The 22,294-nt window shown below is 43.0% G+C and overlaps 1 protein-coding gene across 1 annotated transcript; it reads left to right on the top strand.

Moving 5' to 3' along the window:
• The first annotated feature begins 913 nt into the window (after positions 1-913).
• Positions 914-18,534, top strand: lrrc38b (leucine rich repeat containing 38b). The gene is made up of 2 exons (XM_035148913.2): positions 914-2,498; positions 14,024-18,534. Exons 1-2 carry the CDS (start codon positions 1,871-1,873, stop codon positions 14,269-14,271), a joined length of 876 nt encoding a protein of 291 aa, XP_035004804.1. The 5' UTR covers positions 914-1,870; the 3' UTR covers positions 14,272-18,534.
• Positions 18,535-22,294: the final 3,760 nt, after the last annotated feature.

The following is a 22,294-nucleotide window of genomic DNA, read 5'->3' as shown; positions in this document are numbered from 1 at the left end:
TACATAAAAGTTAATGCTGTGTAATTAAAAAGGTTGCATATCTCGGTGCGACATCCTCTGTTCTTCACCCTCAACAAGTCAGGAAAAACTACCAAAAAAACCTTTTAATATGGGAATAATCTTAGAAACTTCAGAGAGAGGAACATGTGAGGATCTCTCTCCCAGGACGGACGACGCCGTGTGTAACCGAACACATCAACACAAACCTGTTGGAGGTAATCAAGAGGACAGACTGTTCAATTCATAAAACCATTAAAACAATGAGGCTTACAAAAGCAAGGCAAGTTTATTTGTACAGAACATTTTAACAGCAGGGCAAACCAGAGGGATTTTCATAAAATATAAAAGGCATCAGGACAAATTGTAAAGCAACCAACAATGCAATAAAAAAAAAAAAATGAATGAAATAAGAAATAAAAGTGTAAAGGTAACAAAAAACAAGTAAGTATATGATTCAACCAGCGGTGCGGGCCCCACTAGGCACCCATAATAAAAGGCTGTAGCAAACAGGAAGGTCTCATTATTATTTTAAAGAGTTGCGGACCTGTTGCAGTTCTCTGGGTACGGCTCAGGGCTGTTTCACACCTGTGGAGCATGAAGTCTGTTTTGACTCCGGCTGCAGACGACGTCCTGGATGGTTCATAATTTATCAGTAGATCAGAAATGTAAACTGTTCCTTGCTTTATAAACCAACAGCAGTATTTTGAGGTCAGTTCTCTGTCGGACGGGGAGTAAATATAAATATATTAAAGCAAAGGAAAACATCAAATATCTTCCTATACTTTGCCTCAATATTCCTTCATGTTTTCATTTTTTTTTTTTTTTGCAGATACAACTGATCATATCACTTCTCCACACTGTAGGAAGTGACATCACAGTGTTGACAGTGTGGTTCAGGCACGCCTCCCTGGAAACGAGCAGAGGGGGAGAGGGCATGAGATAAACCATGGTAGATTCAGAGGCAGACATTGGACTGGCATGGCTGTGTGCAGCTCACTGCGCTCGACATCCACCAGGCTCCTTCCTGGACTTTGGGATTCTCCCTCCTCAGCCTGGCAGCTTTGACACGCCGCTGGATAGCGTAACATTGAGCTGTGCCGTGTTTTCACAGCATGTTGCAGGGCATTGGGAGATAGAGAGGGAATAATCCAGGAGGGGGCTGGGGTGGGGGGGGGGCACCTTACCACACTTGAGCGAGGGTCCGCGGGCTTCCTCTCTCTCTCCGTTCATATCGTCTGCCTTATCTGCACAGAGACCTGGGAATAATGGAGGGATGCATCGGGGTTGCTCTTCGCCTGTCATGCTTGAATCACAGCTCCATTTATCCTTTTGTGTCACAGACCTTATTGCCTTTGTCTGTCACCTCCGCCAGATCAACTGTGGGGTAGCGTGGCGGACGGAGCCTCCTCCTCCTCGTCCCCCCGCTCCCTCGTCTGTGCCCCTGGCTTCTCATCACTCCCGGCTCGCTCGTGTCTCTTCACCTCTCGTGAGCCGCCCTCCCCTCTCTGTTGAGCTCCGTCTTTCTTGCTCTCCCGCTCTCTCCTCCTGCTTTACTATCTCCCTCTCTTTGCTCTCTCAAAGCAGGCGGTCTGCTGCTCTACCCAGGCAGCTTGCTACATGATCTCCTGGAGAACAGTTCTCACCGCTGCTCTGCCGCCTCACAGTTCCTGAGACGATTTTCATCTCCACAACGGCAGGATGCTCCTTAACGAGGATTGATCCCCGTTCGCCCCCTTTCACTTTCCCCTTCCCTTCCCTTGTCCTGATCTCCTGCCCTCTGACCCTCACCCTCTTGTTCTCTACCCCCACCTTCACCTCGTCACCCTGACCCGAGCCTCTTTCCCTCCTAATCCACCCACCCCCCTTGACCATGTTGCCATGTGTCTGCTGGCTCCAACCTATCCTCATCTTGTTGTCCTCTGTCTTATGGACCCGGGGGGAAAACTGCCCAGCAACCTGCATGTGCCCGGATCCTCACACCGTGGACTGCAGCGGCCGCGGGTTGACCCGACTCCCCAATGAGATCCCCCTGGATGTACGCAGGCTTTTGCTGGCGGACAACTGGATACCCCGCATCCCCTCGGACTTCCTGGTTCTGTACAGCGACCTGGTGTACCTGGACCTCCGGAACAACTCGCTCTCCCTCATAGAACCGGGGACACTCAGCACCTCTTCCAGGCTGGTGTTCTTGGATCTGGGCAGCAACAATCTGACTGAGATCCCCAAGGGGACGTTTGGGGAGTCCCGTAGCCTCATCAAACTACGACTGGGCAACAACCCGTATCTGAGCATGGTGAGTGAGGATGCTTTCCTGGGCCTCACCTCTCTGAGGGAACTGGAGCTGGAGCGTAATGCGCTGTCTACCCTAAAGGTGGGGGCACTGAGTCAGCTGCCCTCCCTGCGGGCGGTGAGGCTGGAGGGCAACCCCTGGGTGTGCAACTGCAACTTTGCCAGCCTGTTTGCGTGGCTGATGGAGAACAGTCACAAGCTTCCAAATGGTGAGTAGCATCATCCGAGAAGCGTTTGCTCTCCATGCGTTTGACCCAAATAAAAGCGTATCTGAGCACAACACACAACAGAATTATGGCAAATCCATTGGCATCACACTTCTCTGGTGTATTTATATTTTCCCTGTAGGAGAGGGAACCCCCTCCGCCCCCTCCTCCTCCCCTGTTCTAATTTTGGTCTCATTCGCCGTCCACCCCCATAGCTCATCATGTGTGAGACAGTGTGTGTAATATGAGACAATAGCACTCGTTTGAAAGTGGAAATTTGGATATTTGGATATTTCTTTACGTATTTGATTCATTTTGAAAGTCAAAAACCAGGATCTGACTCAAAATGCAGCGTTAACCAATAAATGATGTGAACCAACTCACATCAGGAATCTGTGCTCGGAGTTTGTTGTTTTTTTGGTTTCCACATTTCAGCATAAAAACCAAGCTTTGACCTCTATCTTGCGTGGTAGTCGAATCGATCAATTTGCGGCTTATATTTATATAATACTTATATAATACTTTGCTGGACAATGTAATTCAACGATATTCTCAAGAATTTCTTGCCTTTTTCCAATGGAAGTCAAAGCCTCTCATTCCTCTGTCCACGTGAAGCTGTGGGCCCCGTACGAGTCTATCACTGTGAATCAGCCTGGAGGCTCGAGTTAAATAACAGGGCTGAAATTTGAGTGTGTTTCAGTGCACGAGGCAAATCTCTGTGTGAATGCATAAGTGAACCACAACAAAAAGACAAAGGGGGATTGCCATGTCCCCGTGGAATTATCATGTGGGTGAGATCCGGTTACTTGCAGCCTAATTAGCTCAAGCAGCATCTAAAGCTACAGGAGGTAAAATAAAACGCAAAGAATTACAATTGTTTCAACCTCTGTTAATATCATGTGGTTCGGTAAAATATCTGCCTGACGCCACTTATCCTCTTTCTGCTCAGAGGGAACCAGAAATGCTTTTCTTTTAAGGTCAGTCGTTTGTTTATTACTATAAATGTCCTCACAAAGGACACAGACAGCAGTTATCTCATAAGTGTGAGCCAACACGTGGGAGCCGAGGAGGCAAAAATAAACAGAACTGACAGCTCAGCCGCACATGACTAGTAACTTGCGCTGTTATCATATTTACATTGGCTCATTTGGCAGAAGCTTTCATCCGAAGTGACTTACGACTGGGAGACAACACTGGAGCTGCAGTACAGTGGGAGACCTTGAATTAAGAACTACATCTGTTGTCAGGTGAAGAAAAGCAGCAGAAATAAGAGTTATTACGTTGCATTAATGTCAGTGTTTATAGCTTTGATGTTATTTGGGCTTATTCTGACTCCAGAGGTTTGTGTTGTTTGCCTGGGCCCATGTACAACGTGTATTTTAAAATCCTGATGTAGTTTATAAATAAAGTACACAATGTTCAGGGTGTTGTATGAACGGAACAAGAGCTGGAGACATTTATTTCTGTCACTGTTCCAAGGTTGTTGCAGGTGAGAAATGTTGATATCTGCAGTGCATAGAAAGAATAGTTTGTTGTTCGAAGCATTGGCCCAAAATCTTCCCACTCGATATGTGATTTTTTGAGACGTGAGAATGATGTGCATCGGATATGAAACCAAACATTCATGGGAACTGGCATCAACCCACGTGAAACTGATAAGGCCAAGCCTCTTTGAATGGATTTCCTTAATTATATTATAGATCTCCTCACAGAATTGCCTGTTTTTCCATTTGCAAAAATAAATTGAAAATCCAATTTAAATTCTAATTGTGATCTGGCTGGAAAGAGGTTTAATTCAGCTCCCCTAAAAGAAAACTAGCTGACGGTTTGCAAACTGCTGACACTTTCACGAAAGCCCACAATGAGGCCACGGTGTGCTATTGATACTGCTTCTCCTTCCCCCTCTGGTCTTCCTACATCCGCCCGAAAAACGCACAAGTTTGGGCCCGCGAGGAGGCAAAGTTGATAAACTAGCAGGAAAAACTAATTCCCTTCAGTTCAAGGCTGCAAATGCATGAATCACGAGGTCTAAGCGTTGTCAGCTGCAAGGCGTAATGAAGTGCGTTAGCAATGCCGGCCAGGCAGACATCAACAACAGGAAGACACCAAGGGCCTAGCCAAGCCCCTGGTATGGCTGCCAACTGGCCCCAGCCTATACACACTCTCAAATTGAGTTAGTAAGGCATATCCCACCTCACATGCAGCTCTTATATCCCCATCAGTAGGTGCTTGCTTTATGAACCTCAGAGATGAGTCCACTAGCTTGGGAAATGCACATACATGCGATTTTGCATGGAACACCTTACGTCGTCTGGAAGGTACTTTTTTAATGCTAAAAGTGCTGGGAAACTAGACGACAAATAACATTTTAGCAGAGGGAATAATAAGTATATTTTATCACAGGCCCTTCTCTTCATAATGCATATCCTTTAACAGGTCAGAGAGGACAAAGAGTAGTTTTGCAGAACTAATAATGTCCCCAGAAACAAGACTTCTTTCCTTTCCTTGTTTTTCATAGTACAACACTTTAAATTCAAGGGTGACATACACATGCCAATAAAACAGCATGTAGTTAAGAATTGGAGACGTTGTGGTTGCATGTGTGTGTCTGTATCCTACCTGTGAGTGAGTTTCAGAGGAGAACTCTGCTGTCAGGGCCACAGGATGTTCCACGAATCCTTCAAGTTGCAACCTACGTTATCAAAATCCACAACACGCCCCTCTGAGCTGCCAGTTGTGACATTTGATGCTTGTTTGCTGTGGACATTTCCCTTTCTCTGAACTTGATGTTGAGTGCAGTTGTGTCACCCTGAGTCTCCGTGGATCCCAGAATCTACTGCTGAACAAACACAAACTGGCAGGGGCGGCTTTACAGTGAGACGGATTTACAAACACGGCAAGTTCACACGTGCGAGCATCATCACGCCAGACCTAATTAACGTAATGGCTGGGTTCACTGTCATGGAAAGAAAAAAAAAATGAACTGGATTCCTGCATCAGAAGTGGTTACACAATAACAGATGGGCACTCATTAGTGAATGAGGTCGAACTTGATAAGCTTTTCAATATGTAGCAACTCCAACGACGAGCGGTGGGTGTTTCAACTTAATATCTCATTCATCATAGAGGAAAATCAATTACCGAGACAGAAATGACTCTTTACGCTGCAGATGAGTGTGATCCTTCCATCGGTGTGGGTGATGCATCCTCATGTCGGGTTCATCATATAACTGGAATGTCACTCAGCTGAGCGCAAAGCTCCACCACCAACAGCCCCCTTGAATTCAAATGAGCCGTAGCAGACAGCACTTACAGTTATAATTTCCCTAAATGGGTCTTATTTCTTTCAAGATCTATGCATTATTTGCTTTGAAATTGGTGAAAGTGTCAAAAAAAATGCTCTGAATCTTATCCCTCTCTTTGCCCCAAAATGCAATGGCCCATATCCAATCTTCTGATATACAAACCAACAGACAGGGTGAAACCATAACCTCCTTGGTGGCGGTAACTATGGTGAGACACTCCTAGCAGAGGCAGACAAAGCCGAGCGCACGGTATTTAATCTTCAACAAATATTTGCATGAGTAATTAAAGTCTGAGTCAGAGTGCTCCTTCACCTAAATAAAATAACTCCATAAAAACAGTAATGAAGAATGAATATATGCAACAGAAAGACGGTGAAAGGCTGGTTTGACTCAAGGGATCCTCGGTTGTCTTCTTAAAAGGCTTCAGCAGATGAATGTAAATCAATAGGAAGAGGATGTCATCCGGTTGAAGTCTGAATCACATCATTCAAATAACAACAGTACATAGAACTAAATGAATTGACCTTTTTGACAGGACATGACAGGAAAATAAGGACGAAGGAAGAAATGAAAATAATGAAAATTAGCTAGAAAGGTTTGCTCTTTCCTGCTTTTGGTTTGTGACCTATTCATTAAAGTTAATCACAAACTGTATTTAGCAAAGCGTAAATATATATTATACTTTAAAAATTGACAAAACATCATGGCCAAAAAACGCACTCGTATTGAAGAGAAGTCACCCAGAGAGCTCTGTGGTTCTTTCACCGGTGGCCTGCATACGGTAGCAGCTGCGGAGAGCCGGTGCTGTAAAACCCAATTCCCATTCCATTTTTCACATCTTGATTTCCCCTGTGATTTCTGAGTTCACGACGCAGCACACTTTTCTGTTTGCATAACTTTGATTACTGCAGGTCAGCATGATGAGTGGGAGGAAGATGCTGAAATCCAGGACTTTTCTTTTTTGGATAAGGGAAAAGCAGAGCGCTTGGCTTGTGGCTGTATAGCTCGTCTCCTATATGTGCGCCACAGGGTACGATGGTTTCAAAGCCTTATCTGACAGAATACCTTCACAGAAGTATTAATACTGGAGGAACATTTCACTGCTTCTTTGATTGTTGTTTTTTATTTGGTACCAATTATATTTTTGGGGGGGTTTAGCCACCAATCAGGCTCATGAATGTTTTAATTGGGGGATGAGTGTAAACACGATCCACTGCTGTCTCCACTGCTCTTGGGTTAAGGATGAACAAAGGCCATGTATAATTCAGAGTGACACAGTTCTACGGCACATTGGCCGGGGTAATTGGAGCCAGAGCCTCCTACAGGGCAGAGCAGGCCGACTCCCCGGAGACACTGAGGCTGGAGCTCATCGTGGCATCGCCGTCAACACCAGTCTTGACCTGAACAGTTTCAATACAAAGTACCAGTTCATGTGACAGGGTCCAAAGTCTGAATTTTCCTTCACAGCCTATCAGGTTGCTCCCAGGAGACCTGTTAGCGCCCCCGGGCACAATCAGCTCTGAAAACATGATGCCGCTGACCAGCACACACTCGAACACCCCACATGACATTACTTGCTATCTTCACCACTCATGGGCAAGAGATGAGGAAATGTCTATTCCATTAACGCAGGCTGGCAGCTTCTTTTAACTTGGCCTAATTTAATGTTTATTTAAAGTCGGGATGTGAGTGAGATGGAGCCGGAGAGAGGGAGAGCAGAGTGTGAAAAGGTGGACGGAATTACATCAGCTGCTGCGTGTACAGAGGCAGAAAGGGATAATCTGCCAGTGTCAGATATAAAAGGTGAAAAGGCAAAAAGCTTTAGTTTCGCTGGCAGAGTGCAGCACAATGCATGATGGATAATTCCCTCTGTGCCAGCGTCTGGTTAAGTGTGAAGCACAGAGTGCTGAGACCTGCACATTTAGCTGTTCCATCATTATGAATTGTAGTCACTATTCCAAACTGCTTCCTCTCGTCATGGAAAAACAGACGGTGCGAGACTTGACATCTCTTATATTTAGGAATAACAAGAAATCTGTGTGTGAGCATTGGGGCTTTTGTGGTGAGGCATTTTGAACATGCCCGTGGTACAGTGATGTCAGCGAGTCTCCACGCAGAAGGAATCCCCTCCTGAATGAGTCACCCTCGCCCCGCTGTCACATCACTGCTCATCATTTAGTGCATTCATTTCACACATTCTCCACTCGGTTCCTCTCCCAGCTCCTACTCCTGCTCTCTTCCCGTATGAATGTCCCACCGTTTGTTTCATACTCTGAACCGAACTGAATAATGGTTCTTTTTTAGATCTACTGAGCATCGAACTCCAGTGGCACATTCGTCTCATTTAATAAAGTAGGGTAGAGACAGTTTTTGCGAGTCATTATCAGAGCTGGATTATTTACGGGGAGTGTCTAGACACCAGTGGCGACTTGAGCGTTAATGCCAACTCTGCGTGTTTGTAAGATTGTGGTGATTTTTGCCTTCACTAGTGGTGCAGAGATCAATCTGGACAGACACTGAGAGAGGGAGGACAAATAAGCCTCCAATACCGGTCTGTCACAGGAAGGTAGATCAATCACGGCCGGGACAGCAGATAGCCTATCCCCTCGGCTGGCTGTAATCCTGAATGTAATCCATCAACTGTCTGCGCCAGGAATGTAACATAGCTGTGCGGGCCGACATACCTGATAGTGTAAGGCAACGATTTGTGTTAAATTATTGCACAGGGGCCTGCTCCTCACTGTGATCATATTTGTCTCTGGGGACTTATACGAACTCTATCAGTTTACTCATTTGCAAAGCTCATATTCACGATCTGTTGGCGTTATTAAAAAGACATTTGTTGAACTCGTAAAAAAAACCTTTTCAAATAATGTAATGCTTTTCTTTCACATATGTTCTTTTAGTGCCTGCGTCCATGTCCTCTGCCTCTGAACGGTGTGCGGTAACAGTTAAATAAAAAGAAACTCGGTTATACGTCCTAATGGAGGGATGCTCCTTTCAGGGAAAACCACTCTGCTGTGAAAGCACATGTTCAACCTGTTATTTATCAGTTTATATAATCCATGGACATCAAATCACGCCAGAGATGTTCAAACAGAGACACCGGCATCGTAAATACTTCTGATGCTGCCGGAAAATTCAGGGTCGGGCATCAGCGAGTGTGCGAATGTATACAGATCCAATATCACATCTTTAGGTATATTTCCACCCAGATAAAACTGCAAGTAGCTACAAGTGCTTGTTTGGAGGTAGTAAATGTTTTAGCATTTTAGCTTGTAAACATCAGCTCCAGTTAGCATTGTTTGCTACCTTGCTTTGGTTCTTCCTGTGTGTGGCAGCTGTTACTGGGATTCATTCAAGTGAATATTATATTTGGAAAAGAACTACGTTGTAAGAAGGAAAACATCCCTGTGGTGAAGTGCGCTGTGTAGAGCTGGTTAGCTACGTAAAATGTCAGACAACCAAATGTATTTTGCAGTGTTCTGTGATGCAGAAGTTAGCCTTTTAGCTGATGTTTTGTTTTACATATGGTCGTTAACAAGTGAAACCAGATACTAGCTAACAAAATTAAGATATCTCCTTTTTCAGCTTAATTGATAGTTTGTAAAAAAAGACTTAATTGCTGTCGTTTTAAAGCCAGTTTGTTTCGTAGCTTTCTTTGCCAAGTGTCAGATATGTCAAACAAATTAACATTTTCACAGCCATCAGTTTTGTTAGCTGTTAGGCTATGTCTGTTAGCAGAATTTAGTTTGACATGAAGCGGCCCACAGTCAGATTTCTGTAAACATGGCAGCGCTTCCACGTCGGCCTCAGGCCTCCTCGGGTTTCTTGCATCTCGGATTCGAGGCCCCGTGTTCACTGTAAATCTGGGAATCCTCTCTCCGTGGAAGCTGTGCATGTTTAGTCGCAGACAATGTGATTCTGAGGAACTATTATTATGGTGGTTGTTCCAGAACATTCTGCTCTGGGCCAAATAGAACAGCGTTTCAGTAATTCCTCTTTTTGTCAGGCAGGGGAATAAGTCTGAGCCTTGTTGGGTCGTTTTAGTTCTTAACGGCACCATTGTAATTTCAGAGGAAAGCTGCACTATCCCTCAAAGATTTGTACATTTTTCTTCGTATTTGTATTAAACTAAATGATAATTAGAATATTGATTTCAGACGTGCAAAGTTTAACTTTTGATACTTTCTCAACTGGTCTTATTTAGACTTATATAAAACTTTAAAATCTGTAGAAAGAACACAAATAATTCAACTGACCTTTTTGCTAACTCTGGTCTGCTCATGATAAATGTGATAGTGCTGTAAATCCTGCAGCGCCACGTGTTCACCGGGATAATTTCATTCTCAGCGGTTATTAATCAAGTACTCAGGACAGGCAAGACCAGACAGAACTGTCTCCAAGGCAAAGGCTGAGTCTCTGAGGTGATGGGTTACTTTACTTTACTACAAGTGCACTGTGAATATGAATATAATACATTCATCTGAGGCACAAAAACAGACAGGACAGACTCTCCAATATATCGGATTTTCAGATGTGGTTAAACTTGTTGTCTTTAGTAAGTTTTGTGGCATTAAAGGTGAATTTTGTGTGTGACTGCAACTCTCCCAACCCCTGATATAGCAACTACGGAAATAAATAATTGCAAATATTACAAAATTGTTTTATTGTGAAGGAAAAAAACTGCTTGTATAATTTATACAACACAAGGCCAAATTACCACCGTTCATAACGAGCTGTGAGAGACTTTGGAAACGATGCAGTAAACAAATAACAAAAATAGAGAAAAAGAGAAAAACAAACAGACAAATGGATAAAAAGCCCTGTTGAGTAAAACCAGAACTTGGAAACAGAACTGATGCTTTTAAAGTGTGAGCCATATGGTTAGTTACACAGCACAATTCTCCCGATATCAGATTTTTAAAAAACACAACAAATCATAAGTTAACGTCTTTAGCTCATAGACGTCAAACGGACATTAGCCATCTCTAGAAGTCTTGTGCACTTCTTCGTGTGTCCTGCAGGTCAGCGTCGCTCACACAGTTTTCACTGAGCAATGTCCTCACACGCGTTTTGGGCTGTGAGTTTGTTTTCATCTGTGATTCCCCCCCGACATACGGCACACAGGCCTCAATAATCCTGCCAGGAACCAGTGGGCTCCTCTCTGGCTCCATCAGGATTGTTGGTCCTGGCTCCTCGTCAGTTTGGAGCCACTTCTTTCTTGATGCTGACTCACTTGATCTGAAGCCGATCCAAAGCTACTTCAGTTTTCTGTGGAGTTCGTCCAGTTAGCTCTTGGATGCTTGTTCCAGTTAGCTCTTGGATGCACGCTGTGAGAGAAGCTATGGGAGAAAACATTATGATAAACAAGTTGCATAAAATGAGGTGCAAATCATACTTTTAAACAAAATGACTAAAGCTGGACTTGAACATGACATTTGAACAATTTTAATTTAAAGGTTAACGCTTTGATACACAACGCGGGTCAGAAGTGACCCGACTCAGTTTATATTTTCTATATCTTTGCAGTAAATTTATTTTGTCATTCAGTATTTCAGGTATTCCTCAATTAACTTGTTTCTGATCATCACAAATCCTTATTTAAATGTTTCCTTTCTTACTTTTTGAATAGAAATCCATTTTGTATCACTACCCTTCTAATGCACAACATGGGTCAAAAATGGCCAGTATTCATTTCCTATATTATTTCATGCATGGTGTTTCTTTGCTATATCTTTGAAAAATATGTATTTCATTATTTAATATTTCATTTAATATCTTGTTTTTGATTAACACAAATCTTCTTGCTCTTCCTGCAGCATCTTTATGACCAGATGCTGATCACTCTTATCTGTCCTCATGCATGCTTGTAGTGAACCCGGTATATTTAACTTTTAGCGTTAATAATTATATCCTGGACAGGGAGACAGATATTTGATATATATACCTCCTGTCCTCAGTGAACTGAATGTTAAGGGAAATGTGAGAATCTGTATCTTGTATTGAGGGATTAGTGTCACTAAGTTTTATCAAGCTCCTTAGGAGTTCAGTTACAAACCTAATTAATAGTGTAGAGAGTCAATGAGAGGAGCATGGAAACCAATTCCATGCCATCCCTGATTTCCATCATGTCTTTTTCCATTGCCACCAAACACGTTTGAACTGGTTTCACATGATTATCTTGCCAATTATTTATACAAATATAACAAAGTTTTATCATATTAATACATCAAGTATGTAATTTCCTCATTCTTTCATTGTTAGACGTTCAACAGTTCATTTTCTATTTAAATTGTAAAAAAAAACATGGAACAATTATGTCTGATATCTGATATCCACAGGAATCATAGATCTTAAGGCTGAATTAAGGTATTTTGATGAATGATTGTATCCAGTCATAAGAAAAGCTGCTCAGTTCTGTTGTAGCGAAGCTGTAAATTGTGCTGAATGTTGAGCAAAGACCCAGAATTTATGTACTGCCAGGTTTTTACATTTGCATGTGCAGCATCGGTGGAAAGTAGCCACCCACATTGCGATGCTTTATTTTCCTCCCACCTTATAAAGCTCACATTCACATCAATATGTCTAGTTTTTTCCTAAAGTACATTGGCAGTATGAAGATGAAATGTAGATGATCATCTAAAGTGTTTTCAGTGTTGGGAGTATGTATAATTCACTGGCCTGGAGCAGTGCATGATTTAGCTCTGGTATCCAATGATATTCAAAGTTTAATAAAGTTGTCAGTAAAACCAAATGAACGTGAACACCGTCTGCTGTAGTTATGAGGTCTCACGAGAGTTAAAACTGGCCTTAATGATCCGCTGCCGTCTCATCGTGAGTTGGAAACAGAGACTCACTGGAGGACCTGTACCCTTGAAATCCAATAATCCGACGTCATTGTCCTTTTCTATTTAAATGATGTCTTAACGATAAACTACGTGAGCGTGGCAGACGTGCGGAGAGAGCGGCACTCGACTGATTTATCACGCTCTCATCTTGAGATGGGGTTTGGTCAAGGTGCCCCTGTCTCAGCGGGTGTCCTTTTACTCAGGCACGGTAAATGTTTGCGATGTATCGGAGTCATATTTTATGAGGACGTGTTATAGGGGTTAGGTTTTGTGTGGCTGAGCGATAAAAAGAAAAATGGTTTTATCTTGTGTTTATTCCAGTCTCCAAACTCTGATGCAGAAGGAGGCGTTACTGTCGGACAGTTGATATTAACTGTAGACTGCACATACTGTGTCACTCTGCTCCTCGGTTTCTTATTTTGACTTCATCCTGCAGTCATGCTGTGTGGGGGTGTACTTGTACACACGGTGCATCCTTCCTCTCACAAGTGAAGCCTTCTGATAAACCTTACACTTATTAGATCAGCGCCCTTTCTGGGGCAGAGCACCACACCGCCCTGTCGAGTGCAGATCTTTTACAACACAACACTGTTAGAATGGAAACGCTGTGGAACAACAACACACCTTGAAGTGACTGTGCTTTGTCTTTCTCCAGTAATTTCAAAACCTCTGGGCGAGTGTGGGTCGTGTGAATTATATAGGACAGGGAGCTGGGTAAACTAGAAAAGAAGTGGAGTTAAAAGCCAGCTGTGATAAGAGAGGGGAAACTTTTTGAAAGTGCGGAGGAAGACATTCCTAGTGTTGCCCTTAAAAGAGACACAAGTTCAAAGCCAGCGTCGTTTTTCACCCGTGCACAGCTGGACCCTCACGGCATGAAGTGGGTGTGAATGTCAGATCATCAGTTTTTTGGAGAGTTACAGAAGTGGTCGGGCAGCGCTTCACTAATCCAATGTTAGGAAGGTGTGGGGTTTCTGTATAAAAGTGATAAGTCGTAACCGACACTGTCCACACGGCTCTACCCGTCTTTTCTGGGAAGGACAAACATGGCGATAGTGGAGGTCGGAGCTTGGGATAATGTTCCTCTTAAGAAAGGGGCAAATGTTTTTTTTCCCTGTGTTCAGATATAGCAGCACCACAGATGCTTGTTGTTTAAGTTCTGCCAATGTTGAAATTTCTCCCTCGTGTCTTATGATTGTCTCACTTTAACTATTGGTTACGATTTCTGGTGGTACTGCCTTGGTAGCAGCTATGAATGTTATATTCCTAAATACACAAAACCGACCTTTTACGACTTAACTGCACTGATATGATGTAATTTCTAAATGGCCGTTTTGGTAAATCTGACTAATCTGGTTTCCTGTTTCCGGTGCAGGGGTGGAAGGCATGGAGTGCTCCCTCCCTATGGACGGCAGACGCGTGTCGCTGACCCAGCTCTCGCAGGACAGCTTCCGGGAGTGCCAGGCCAACCTGACTCTAACAGACCTGCTCATCATCATCTTCTCCGGCATCTCAGTGTCGGTGGTGGCCATCATGACGAGCTTCTTCCTGGCGTCAACTGTCCACTGCTTCCAGCGCTGGAGCAAAGGCACCAAAGGGGACGAGGAAGAGAGTGAAGAGTGAGGAGGATTTTACTCGTGTTTTTCGCGCCTCCCCCACCGTGGGACGGGCACTTCAAACAATGAGGGGATTGAACCGCAGAAAGTGCAACATGTGACAAGTATCATGCTGCTTCTGGTGATGAGGATCTCGCCCCTGGTACGGTTGAGAGTTGTTGTCTTTGCACATGGAGAAGTCTGAAATATGGGAAACGAAAGGACCTTCCCAAGGAATGAGCCAAAAATTAGTGAGGCCCAGCTCCACGGCACAGGTGTGAGAGTGTGTGGTTATACTTTATGGCTACTGGCTCAGTATTATAGGCCTACACAGATAGAATAAGGCTAAATCCTTTATATTGACAGAGTTAAAGTTTTTTGAGAAGTGTTGCTGCAGTGCTTGCAGAGCTGTTGCTTTAGTCTTAATAAGCCAATAACTTATCTTATCACACAAACGTCCAACAGTAGAGTCTGAATACTGTAACGTGACATCAGAGTTTAGTAAATCAGTTTATTGACCCTTTAAGAAAAAGGATGTCACACCGACCAGCAACCTCAGTGTTTAACTGCCTATTACATGATATGCTGGCATATCCTGCCATTCACAGTGTCTTTTTCTGGACAGATTCACTCACCGATATTCAAAAGTCTTTCCCCAGCACCGAGCAGGCAAAATGCTGTTGAAGGGAAGAGATGTTTGGTAGCTGATTTACCGTAGACAGGTCGAGTTGGTGTCTACACGCAGTATATTCACTATGTAATCCAAAACGTATGTACCTAAAGAAAACAATGTACAGTCAAACAAATATATAAATCAAAAGGATATACTGTATGTTCCTTAGGCTGATTACAGTGAACTGTGTAGAAAGAAGATCACAAAATGTTATATTGAAAGTTATGGCAAATATACGATTTTAAACTAGAATCTATATGTAGAACTTGTGTCAAACAACGCACTTTAAATGGTGAACCTAATTTTTGGCAAGCCCCGAAAAAACACCACGTAGACTGGTGTTGTTGTCACCTGCCAAAGATTAGGTTTCAGCGAAGGAGAGATTGGTTGTGAGGACTTTGTTGTGGGTGAAGTTTGTATTTAGAGGGTAGGGGACATAGCTCCTGAATAGAAGGCAGCGCTACAGCCAAAATCACACTCTGTACACTCACATTGTTCTCATGCTCTCCAAAGCTTTACATTCTCTCCTCGTCGGTCTGAGACTGAGCCAGCTGTCGTACTCAGCGTCTTTCTTCCTCATTTTACAACACATAGTTAAGTACTGTATGATTAAGGTTGGGTACCGTTCACATTTTAATCAATTTGATACCTGGGTTCTGGTATTGGTATCCGACGGCAACGAGGATTTGCTCTCTGCAATACCAGAAAATGTAATTCCAGCCGTCACAGTAAATAGCTTTTAGAAAACACCGGTATAGTAGATGGTGGTATGCACCTACAAGTTGTTTGTGATCTGCTGGAAAAAAAGAAAATGCTAAACCAAAGTACAAGCAAACCAACAGTGAACAAGAACGTTTTCTCCGGCCATGACGCATCCAAATGGCAAATTAAGTACGTGGAGTCTACGTCGATGACGCTGTCAAACAAGGGTTCAGCTTCTTTGTCGCTGGCTGCAGGCGCGATGCTAACGTTAGCTGCAGCTGCTGCCAGGTACTCGACTTTCAGGCTTTTAAACACGATGCACTTTTTAGCTTTTAGATGCGTCTCGTGTTGACTGGGTGTCTCGTCAGGTTAGATGTGTTGCCATGGCCAGCTTCGCATTTCTCTATACAAATACTGCAGTTACCAACACTAGAGCCTGATGCACACCGCCTCAGCAATGTAGCATCACTTGATACGCAGGCACATTAACGCACTAGTATAAATATGTAGGCCACTTGCAGAGGCTCTCCACGGATTCTACTTGCTCTCGCAACCAGATGATTTGACTTGCTGTCTTGCAGACGGACTTAACGTGAATCAGTGCTCAGTTTTAGAAAAGCACGGTACCCAACCGTATGTGTGACTGTGGCTAGCAAGAGATTAGTTTCTTGAGGAGTAAATAATTGTCTATCGTTGTATTTGAGACATAATCAATATGTAGCCGACATCATGGACTCTTTGGGCTTTTTTTGTGATTTTACTAAAGATCTTCCGATATCTAAAGCTGCTGATGTCATATCCTTGAGAAGTCTCATAACACTGTATCCACATCTGCATTCACAAGAGCGACACTTCAGTAAAATTAAATAAACACAGTGCCCTGGATTTTTACAGGTTTCTGTTTGTTATTTGCCTCCTTTATATTTAAATCCTCCGTGATTTGGAACGCACATAGCTGAAATCTTTGGATTTTTCTTTCCCCCCCCCCCTAAAGCTAAGGTATGTTGCATTGCTTCTCCATTTGCTTCATGTAAGGCATGACTAATTCGGCGGAATTGAGATATGAAGCAGAAAGAATGTCAAGCCTTCTAAATGCAAACAAGCGGAGGATAGAAGAATAAAAAGAGCCGTGGACAAATACTCATCGTTCCCGTGTGCTTGACGACAAAAAAAAGGAAATCCAAAATGCTTATGTCCCGTTAGAGCAAGTCATAACCCTGAGTGTGCTGCCTCCCCGAGCACATTTTGCAGAGATGACAATAAATAAATGTGGCCTTATTTTTTAGTTTTTTTTCGTTGTTGTTTTCATCATTAGCATCAATAAAAGCACAATGATTTCACATGTAATAAACGCGACCCTAGGTCACTTTAAAGGATGTGTCACATCACATGTTGGTTCCAGCCTGTATTGTCACAGTATGTTTTCATTAATGTGAGTCGTCACACGTTGTGCTGAAAGTGCCACATCCCTTATAAACAGAGTTAAGAATTGTACCGTGTAGATGTTATGTATTTGCCAGAATTCAAACCATGCGGGACACTTCCAGGACACATTATTAATTAACAAATGATTAATCATTCATACGAGCCGGCTGACCTTTCTCCAACCCCCCCACCCCCTCGTAACCGTGACTCAGTGTATATGGGCAGGCCTGTCAAGATTTTAGATTTCTCCATTTCAATTCTAGCATCAGATAAAGTGTGATCTTTTAAAGGAGACGTGTTCTGCTCATGTTCAGAAAACACATCACAGTCCTCAAACTGTCCATCGCTGCTGCTCCTCTTTTCAGCCTCTGTCTGAAACAATTGGTTTTAGCTCCTGTGTCTTTAAGGCCCCCCTCCCACTAGCCGCTGGGCCTGCGTTATGGAAATGTGGAGTGTTGTGGTGTCACGTGACATCACGATGATGCGGGAGTGACAACGAGAAACTTCAGGAGCTTCAGGAGCTGTGTTTTCTTTCGAGGCTTTTTTTTTACCTTTGTAGAACTTTTGCAGGACCACCAGAAAACACAAGGCAACCCATAAAACACACTGGAGGAAAGTGATACTCCCTAATTCGTCTCCTTTAAAGGGGAATGGCAGAGAATTTCATATTTAAACTCAACCATTTGTCTCTTAGTTTTATTTAATTGCTCATCGTCAGAGGACAGACGCCCGGAGCAGAGAGAACAGAGGGTTTGGCTTTTAGGAACTCGACTCCCATTGAGCAGAAAGTGAGTTTCCAGTTGGTGAAATGACAAAAAGCAGGTCGTTGTGTTCAGAAGACAAACCTTCGACGGCATAATACCTCAAGAGTAGCTGGACGAATTATATGTGTTTTTGAGAGTTTTCCCCTTGAACAGAGGAGAAGCTGGCTAGCTGCTATGTGGAGGTTGCAGGCCTGAGTCCAGGAATCAGAGTTTTTATACATATCATTATCATTTCCAACTACTGTGTAGTTACTGTATATTAACAAACTATTCTGTTCGCTTAGCTGTTAGCTTGACGCATATGTTAGCATGACATTTTCATTTCTCTTTCTCATTTTATTAAGTAACAAATATCCGCACATTAGAGCATGCACCTTTGAGTTACCTGCAGTATAAAGCTCAGATTCATGTCTATTTTTCTATTAAACCTTTCACAATAAAGCATTTATTTACTCTGTCATTTTTATTTCGGCCCGGAGAGCAGAGACACGGGCGACTGCTTTTTCCTACGTTTCGTCCTGACATTGCTAAAGAAAAAGAAAAATCCATGTTATGTTTTGTCAGATAAATGTCAGAATTACTCGGTTCTAAATTAAGTGACAGAGGAGTGTGATGTTGTTGCTGCAGCTAAATGCATTTCCAAATGTCAAACAGACACCGTCCAACAGACCATATGTGTAGCTGTATATTGATGTTTGGTACAAAAAAATAAATACATTTTTCTGTCCTCTGGTCTACGTTTGTACAGAATCAGTGTGTGAATACAGATGCTGCAGGTTATGTTGCCACCTCTGTCCCTTGGTTTGTTTGTTTGTCGGCAGAATTACGCACGAAACTATAGAACCGATTTTTCATGAAACTTGGTAGAAGATCCAGAATTGTTTTTGTCTTTCTTTAACATTGCGAAACACTGCTTTTAAACATCTTTTACATTGATTCCCTAGGAAATAATTCATGGATCTTCATGAACTGACATCGATGAATGTGTGTAATTGGGCGCACCTCGATTGACACGTTGGGCCTCGGCGATGGTGGTGGACAGTTTGGCCTTTTGAAACCACTTTGAAATTAACTAGATATGAATTTCAAATTTGAATCTGCCCCAAATTGCACAAACTCCTAAATATCAGTCCCCTAAAAAAGCAATTCTTTTTTCTCTGAGAAATTAATGACAATGTTGAGAAACGCCATATCTTGTGATGTAAAAGAAAGTGTAAAACAAATCCACCAAAATGTGTGGACCTCTTCCCTGACCATTACTGAATCCTTCTACCGAATTTCATGGTTTTCTGTTTAGTTGTTTTTGCGTAACACGAAGTAAACTATGTCAACATACATCGTGAATGAAGAACAAGGCAGGAAAACATTATTTAAGGTCAACAATCAGCAATATTCACCTTTAAATCAGTGCTTCCTGCAGTAAATGAGAAAACAGCAGCACAGCGATATCTCCTCTTAATAACGACGCATGAATAACGGTGAATCTCAGATTTTTCCCGAGCTGACAGATTTCGTCTCGTCACGGCAGCAGATGACGGAGCCTCATCTGCAAACACTTCGCAGTGCGTTATTTCTCACGGCCCCGTTATCACACTGCAGGTATGCAAATGGAGGCACTATTTTTGGAAAAGGGTGTTCGAGAAATTGGAGATCTTGACAGAAAAGAAAATCAGACACCATCCCCTTGCATAACAGCTCCCCAGGCTGTTAGAGGACGATTTCTTTCGTTCAGAGCCGGGAGCATTTGGACAATCTCTGCGCCTCGTGATGAGAGGATAAACAAGTCAGAGGGAAATGAATAGAAATGCAATTGCAATCTCATTGCAGCCAGGCATTCTCCTGCCCGTCTTTCTGCATTGTCAAGTTCCTCAGCTCGCATGAGGCTCTGCATGGAGGAGTTGCTTCTTGGTCTTTTTCTTTTTCCAGCCCTCGTGCCGATGATTCATTTCCCCACACTTTGTCCCAGCATGTGCCTTTGTTAAGTGCTATTATGAGACTTTAAGAGGTGGTTTAACATGATAGCTCACTTTCCGGAAGAAATCTGAAGTCGGCGAATCGTAGAGATGAAAATATCCCTCGGCCTCGGGGCATTTAACGCCGGCTAGAGACGACAGCAGAGAACAATGAGCGAAGAATAATTTATGGAGATATTTGTGATTCTGAAGAGGCTCTGCTGCGATGGACTGGGAATAACATGCAAGACAGACTTGCACATGTTACATCTGTGCGCGGCTGAAAAGAGTCCTGTGAGGGTGGTGGTCGTGATGAGGGTTCTCCTGCAACCATTTACCTCATTTGGTTGTCATGGCTACACAGCCGGAGGCCCGAGCTCTTGGACGCCGAGGCGGGAACATGTAGAGAGAGAGAGAGAGAGAGAGAGAGGGATGCTGGGAAGCATGGCCCTCAGTGTGGCTGCCTCGCCTCTTTCTCCATGCATCAACTAACTGGACCTGGCATTTAAGAAGAAAAAAAACAAAAGTCCACAGCCGTGTGAACCCCGTGAACCAATCTGTGACTTTCACATCCTTCCTCAGTGTTTGAATTGTTCAGAAAAGACAATGTGACGGGTCACATGAGGACATCCTTCATTAATGGTGTCAAATACAGGAGCGTCGTCTGCTTCTGCAGAGCTGAATACGTTAAAATATTATGTACAAGGTCTTGAATACGTTTCGGTAATTCTTGGTTATGTTGATGTTCATTTAAGGCTACTTCTGTTATTTAGATTTCTGAGAGATTTTTTTTTGTCTGTCACCTTATCTTCAATTATGAGGAAGTGTAGGTGATGTTGTGACTCTGATGTTCCTTCATATCTGTGACCTTAAATGTGATCTTAAATTTCGTTCATTAATGTCTCAAAGATCTTAAATTTAACCTGTGAAACTAGCTGCGTCTTAGCATTGGTCAAAATGTCCCACTGTGTTGAGAGAAAGTAAATAATCAACACTTATGAACTCTATTTAAAGACCGTATGAAGATTTCAGAATATTGGTTTAGATAAAACATCAAGTAATAACACTTAGATTTAGAAAATAGGTGAATTGTGTTTAGGAAAAGCTGCGTTTATTTGTCTCTGTATTTATTCGTTGAATCCATCGTTTGCTTACCGCCTGTCTCTCATTACTGTCAGCTCCTGACCTACAGAGACAGGAAGTGAGCAGGACACAGAGGAGGGTAAGACAAGCCTCCGAGAGGAAGCGTTGAATGAATAATGGCCTGGTGCTTTACAGTGGGATCAGGGTTTGGGGGGGGGCAGAGGGCTCAGGTTGCAAAGGAGCCACACCTGATGCTTCTCTCTGTGTGAACCATGACTTCAGGGATGGTGGGGGGGTTATTTCTTCTTCTTCCCATGCACCATCTTCTCTTTCTCTGCTTGTCGTCGTGAAACACTTTCCACACATCAGCACTTCCTGGTCGTCTGTGATCAAAGGGATTTCATGGCTGCACTAATTGGTGGACTCACAAGAGGCCGATTGACCAAAAGGTTAAAATGTGAGACACCCTCTAATCCCCTGGTGATGTCATGTGGGTTTTTTTTTTTTTTTAAACTGTGGAAAGCTCCTTTCAGAGCAAGAGAACACGTTATATAACTGTATTACAAGCGGAGAGGACGTATTTTTTTGATAAATACACTGAATTTGATTCGGAATATTGGGGAAATCCTAAATGAAAATGAGTAGAATGTGATAATTTCTGACTTTGGCGTACCACAGCGGGGAATATACTTATATTATACTTACAATATTACATTTAATATGCCCTAAATTTCACCAAACAGCCACAAATGTGCCACCAGAATTAGCCACTGTCTCATTTTCCTCTGTGTTACTGAGCTAATTCCACGGAGGAAGATGAAGATGCACGTTTGCCAACGCCCGGTCACTTTATTGTGGGCAGCACCATGGAAATAGCCTTCAAAGCGAGGAGGGTGAGAGGTGAACCGGGGACGCGGCGGCCGTGGGTAGCCACGAACATCAATGCATGCTTCTGGCAAACTGCTCATCCATTGCATCAAAACACAGGCTGGCAGGCTGGCGGAGTCAATTACCCTCAAATTGCATTTCCTTCATACGCACACACACAGAAAAAACTAGCAACCAATATACGTCTGAAGATGGATGTGGAAATAAGTGTAATAAAATAAGTGATGATAGCAACAAAATCTGCCTTGTTCATCAAGAGCACGGGTCTTTAACGCGGCGTCGTTCAGGTCATGTGAGTTAATGTACGTCAGAGTCTGATTAGGACAGTGATTTATGTTGCATTAGGGAAAAGCATTAGTTTCCACTTTCTGTCCTTGCAGTCAGGAGACAGATGCTGTAGCTCAGAGTTCAGCTCGTCCACAGAACGTTTGATTAACTTTAACATAGAATATTACTGCTTGTGTGTTTTATTAAATCCCTGTGACTCCCAAGATTATCAATTTATTTTTCAAGTGAGAGAGAGATTTTATTTATGCAATAAACTTTTATAGAGAATTATCATTT

Source organism: Hippoglossus stenolepis, chromosome 3 (genome assembly GCF_022539355.2).
Source record: "Hippoglossus stenolepis isolate QCI-W04-F060 chromosome 3, HSTE1.2, whole genome shotgun sequence".
NCBI lineage: Eukaryota > Metazoa > Chordata > Actinopteri > Pleuronectiformes > Pleuronectidae > Hippoglossus > Hippoglossus stenolepis.
The sequence above is the reverse complement of the archived record's forward strand: the minus strand, read 5'-3'. Positions and strand labels throughout refer to the sequence as shown.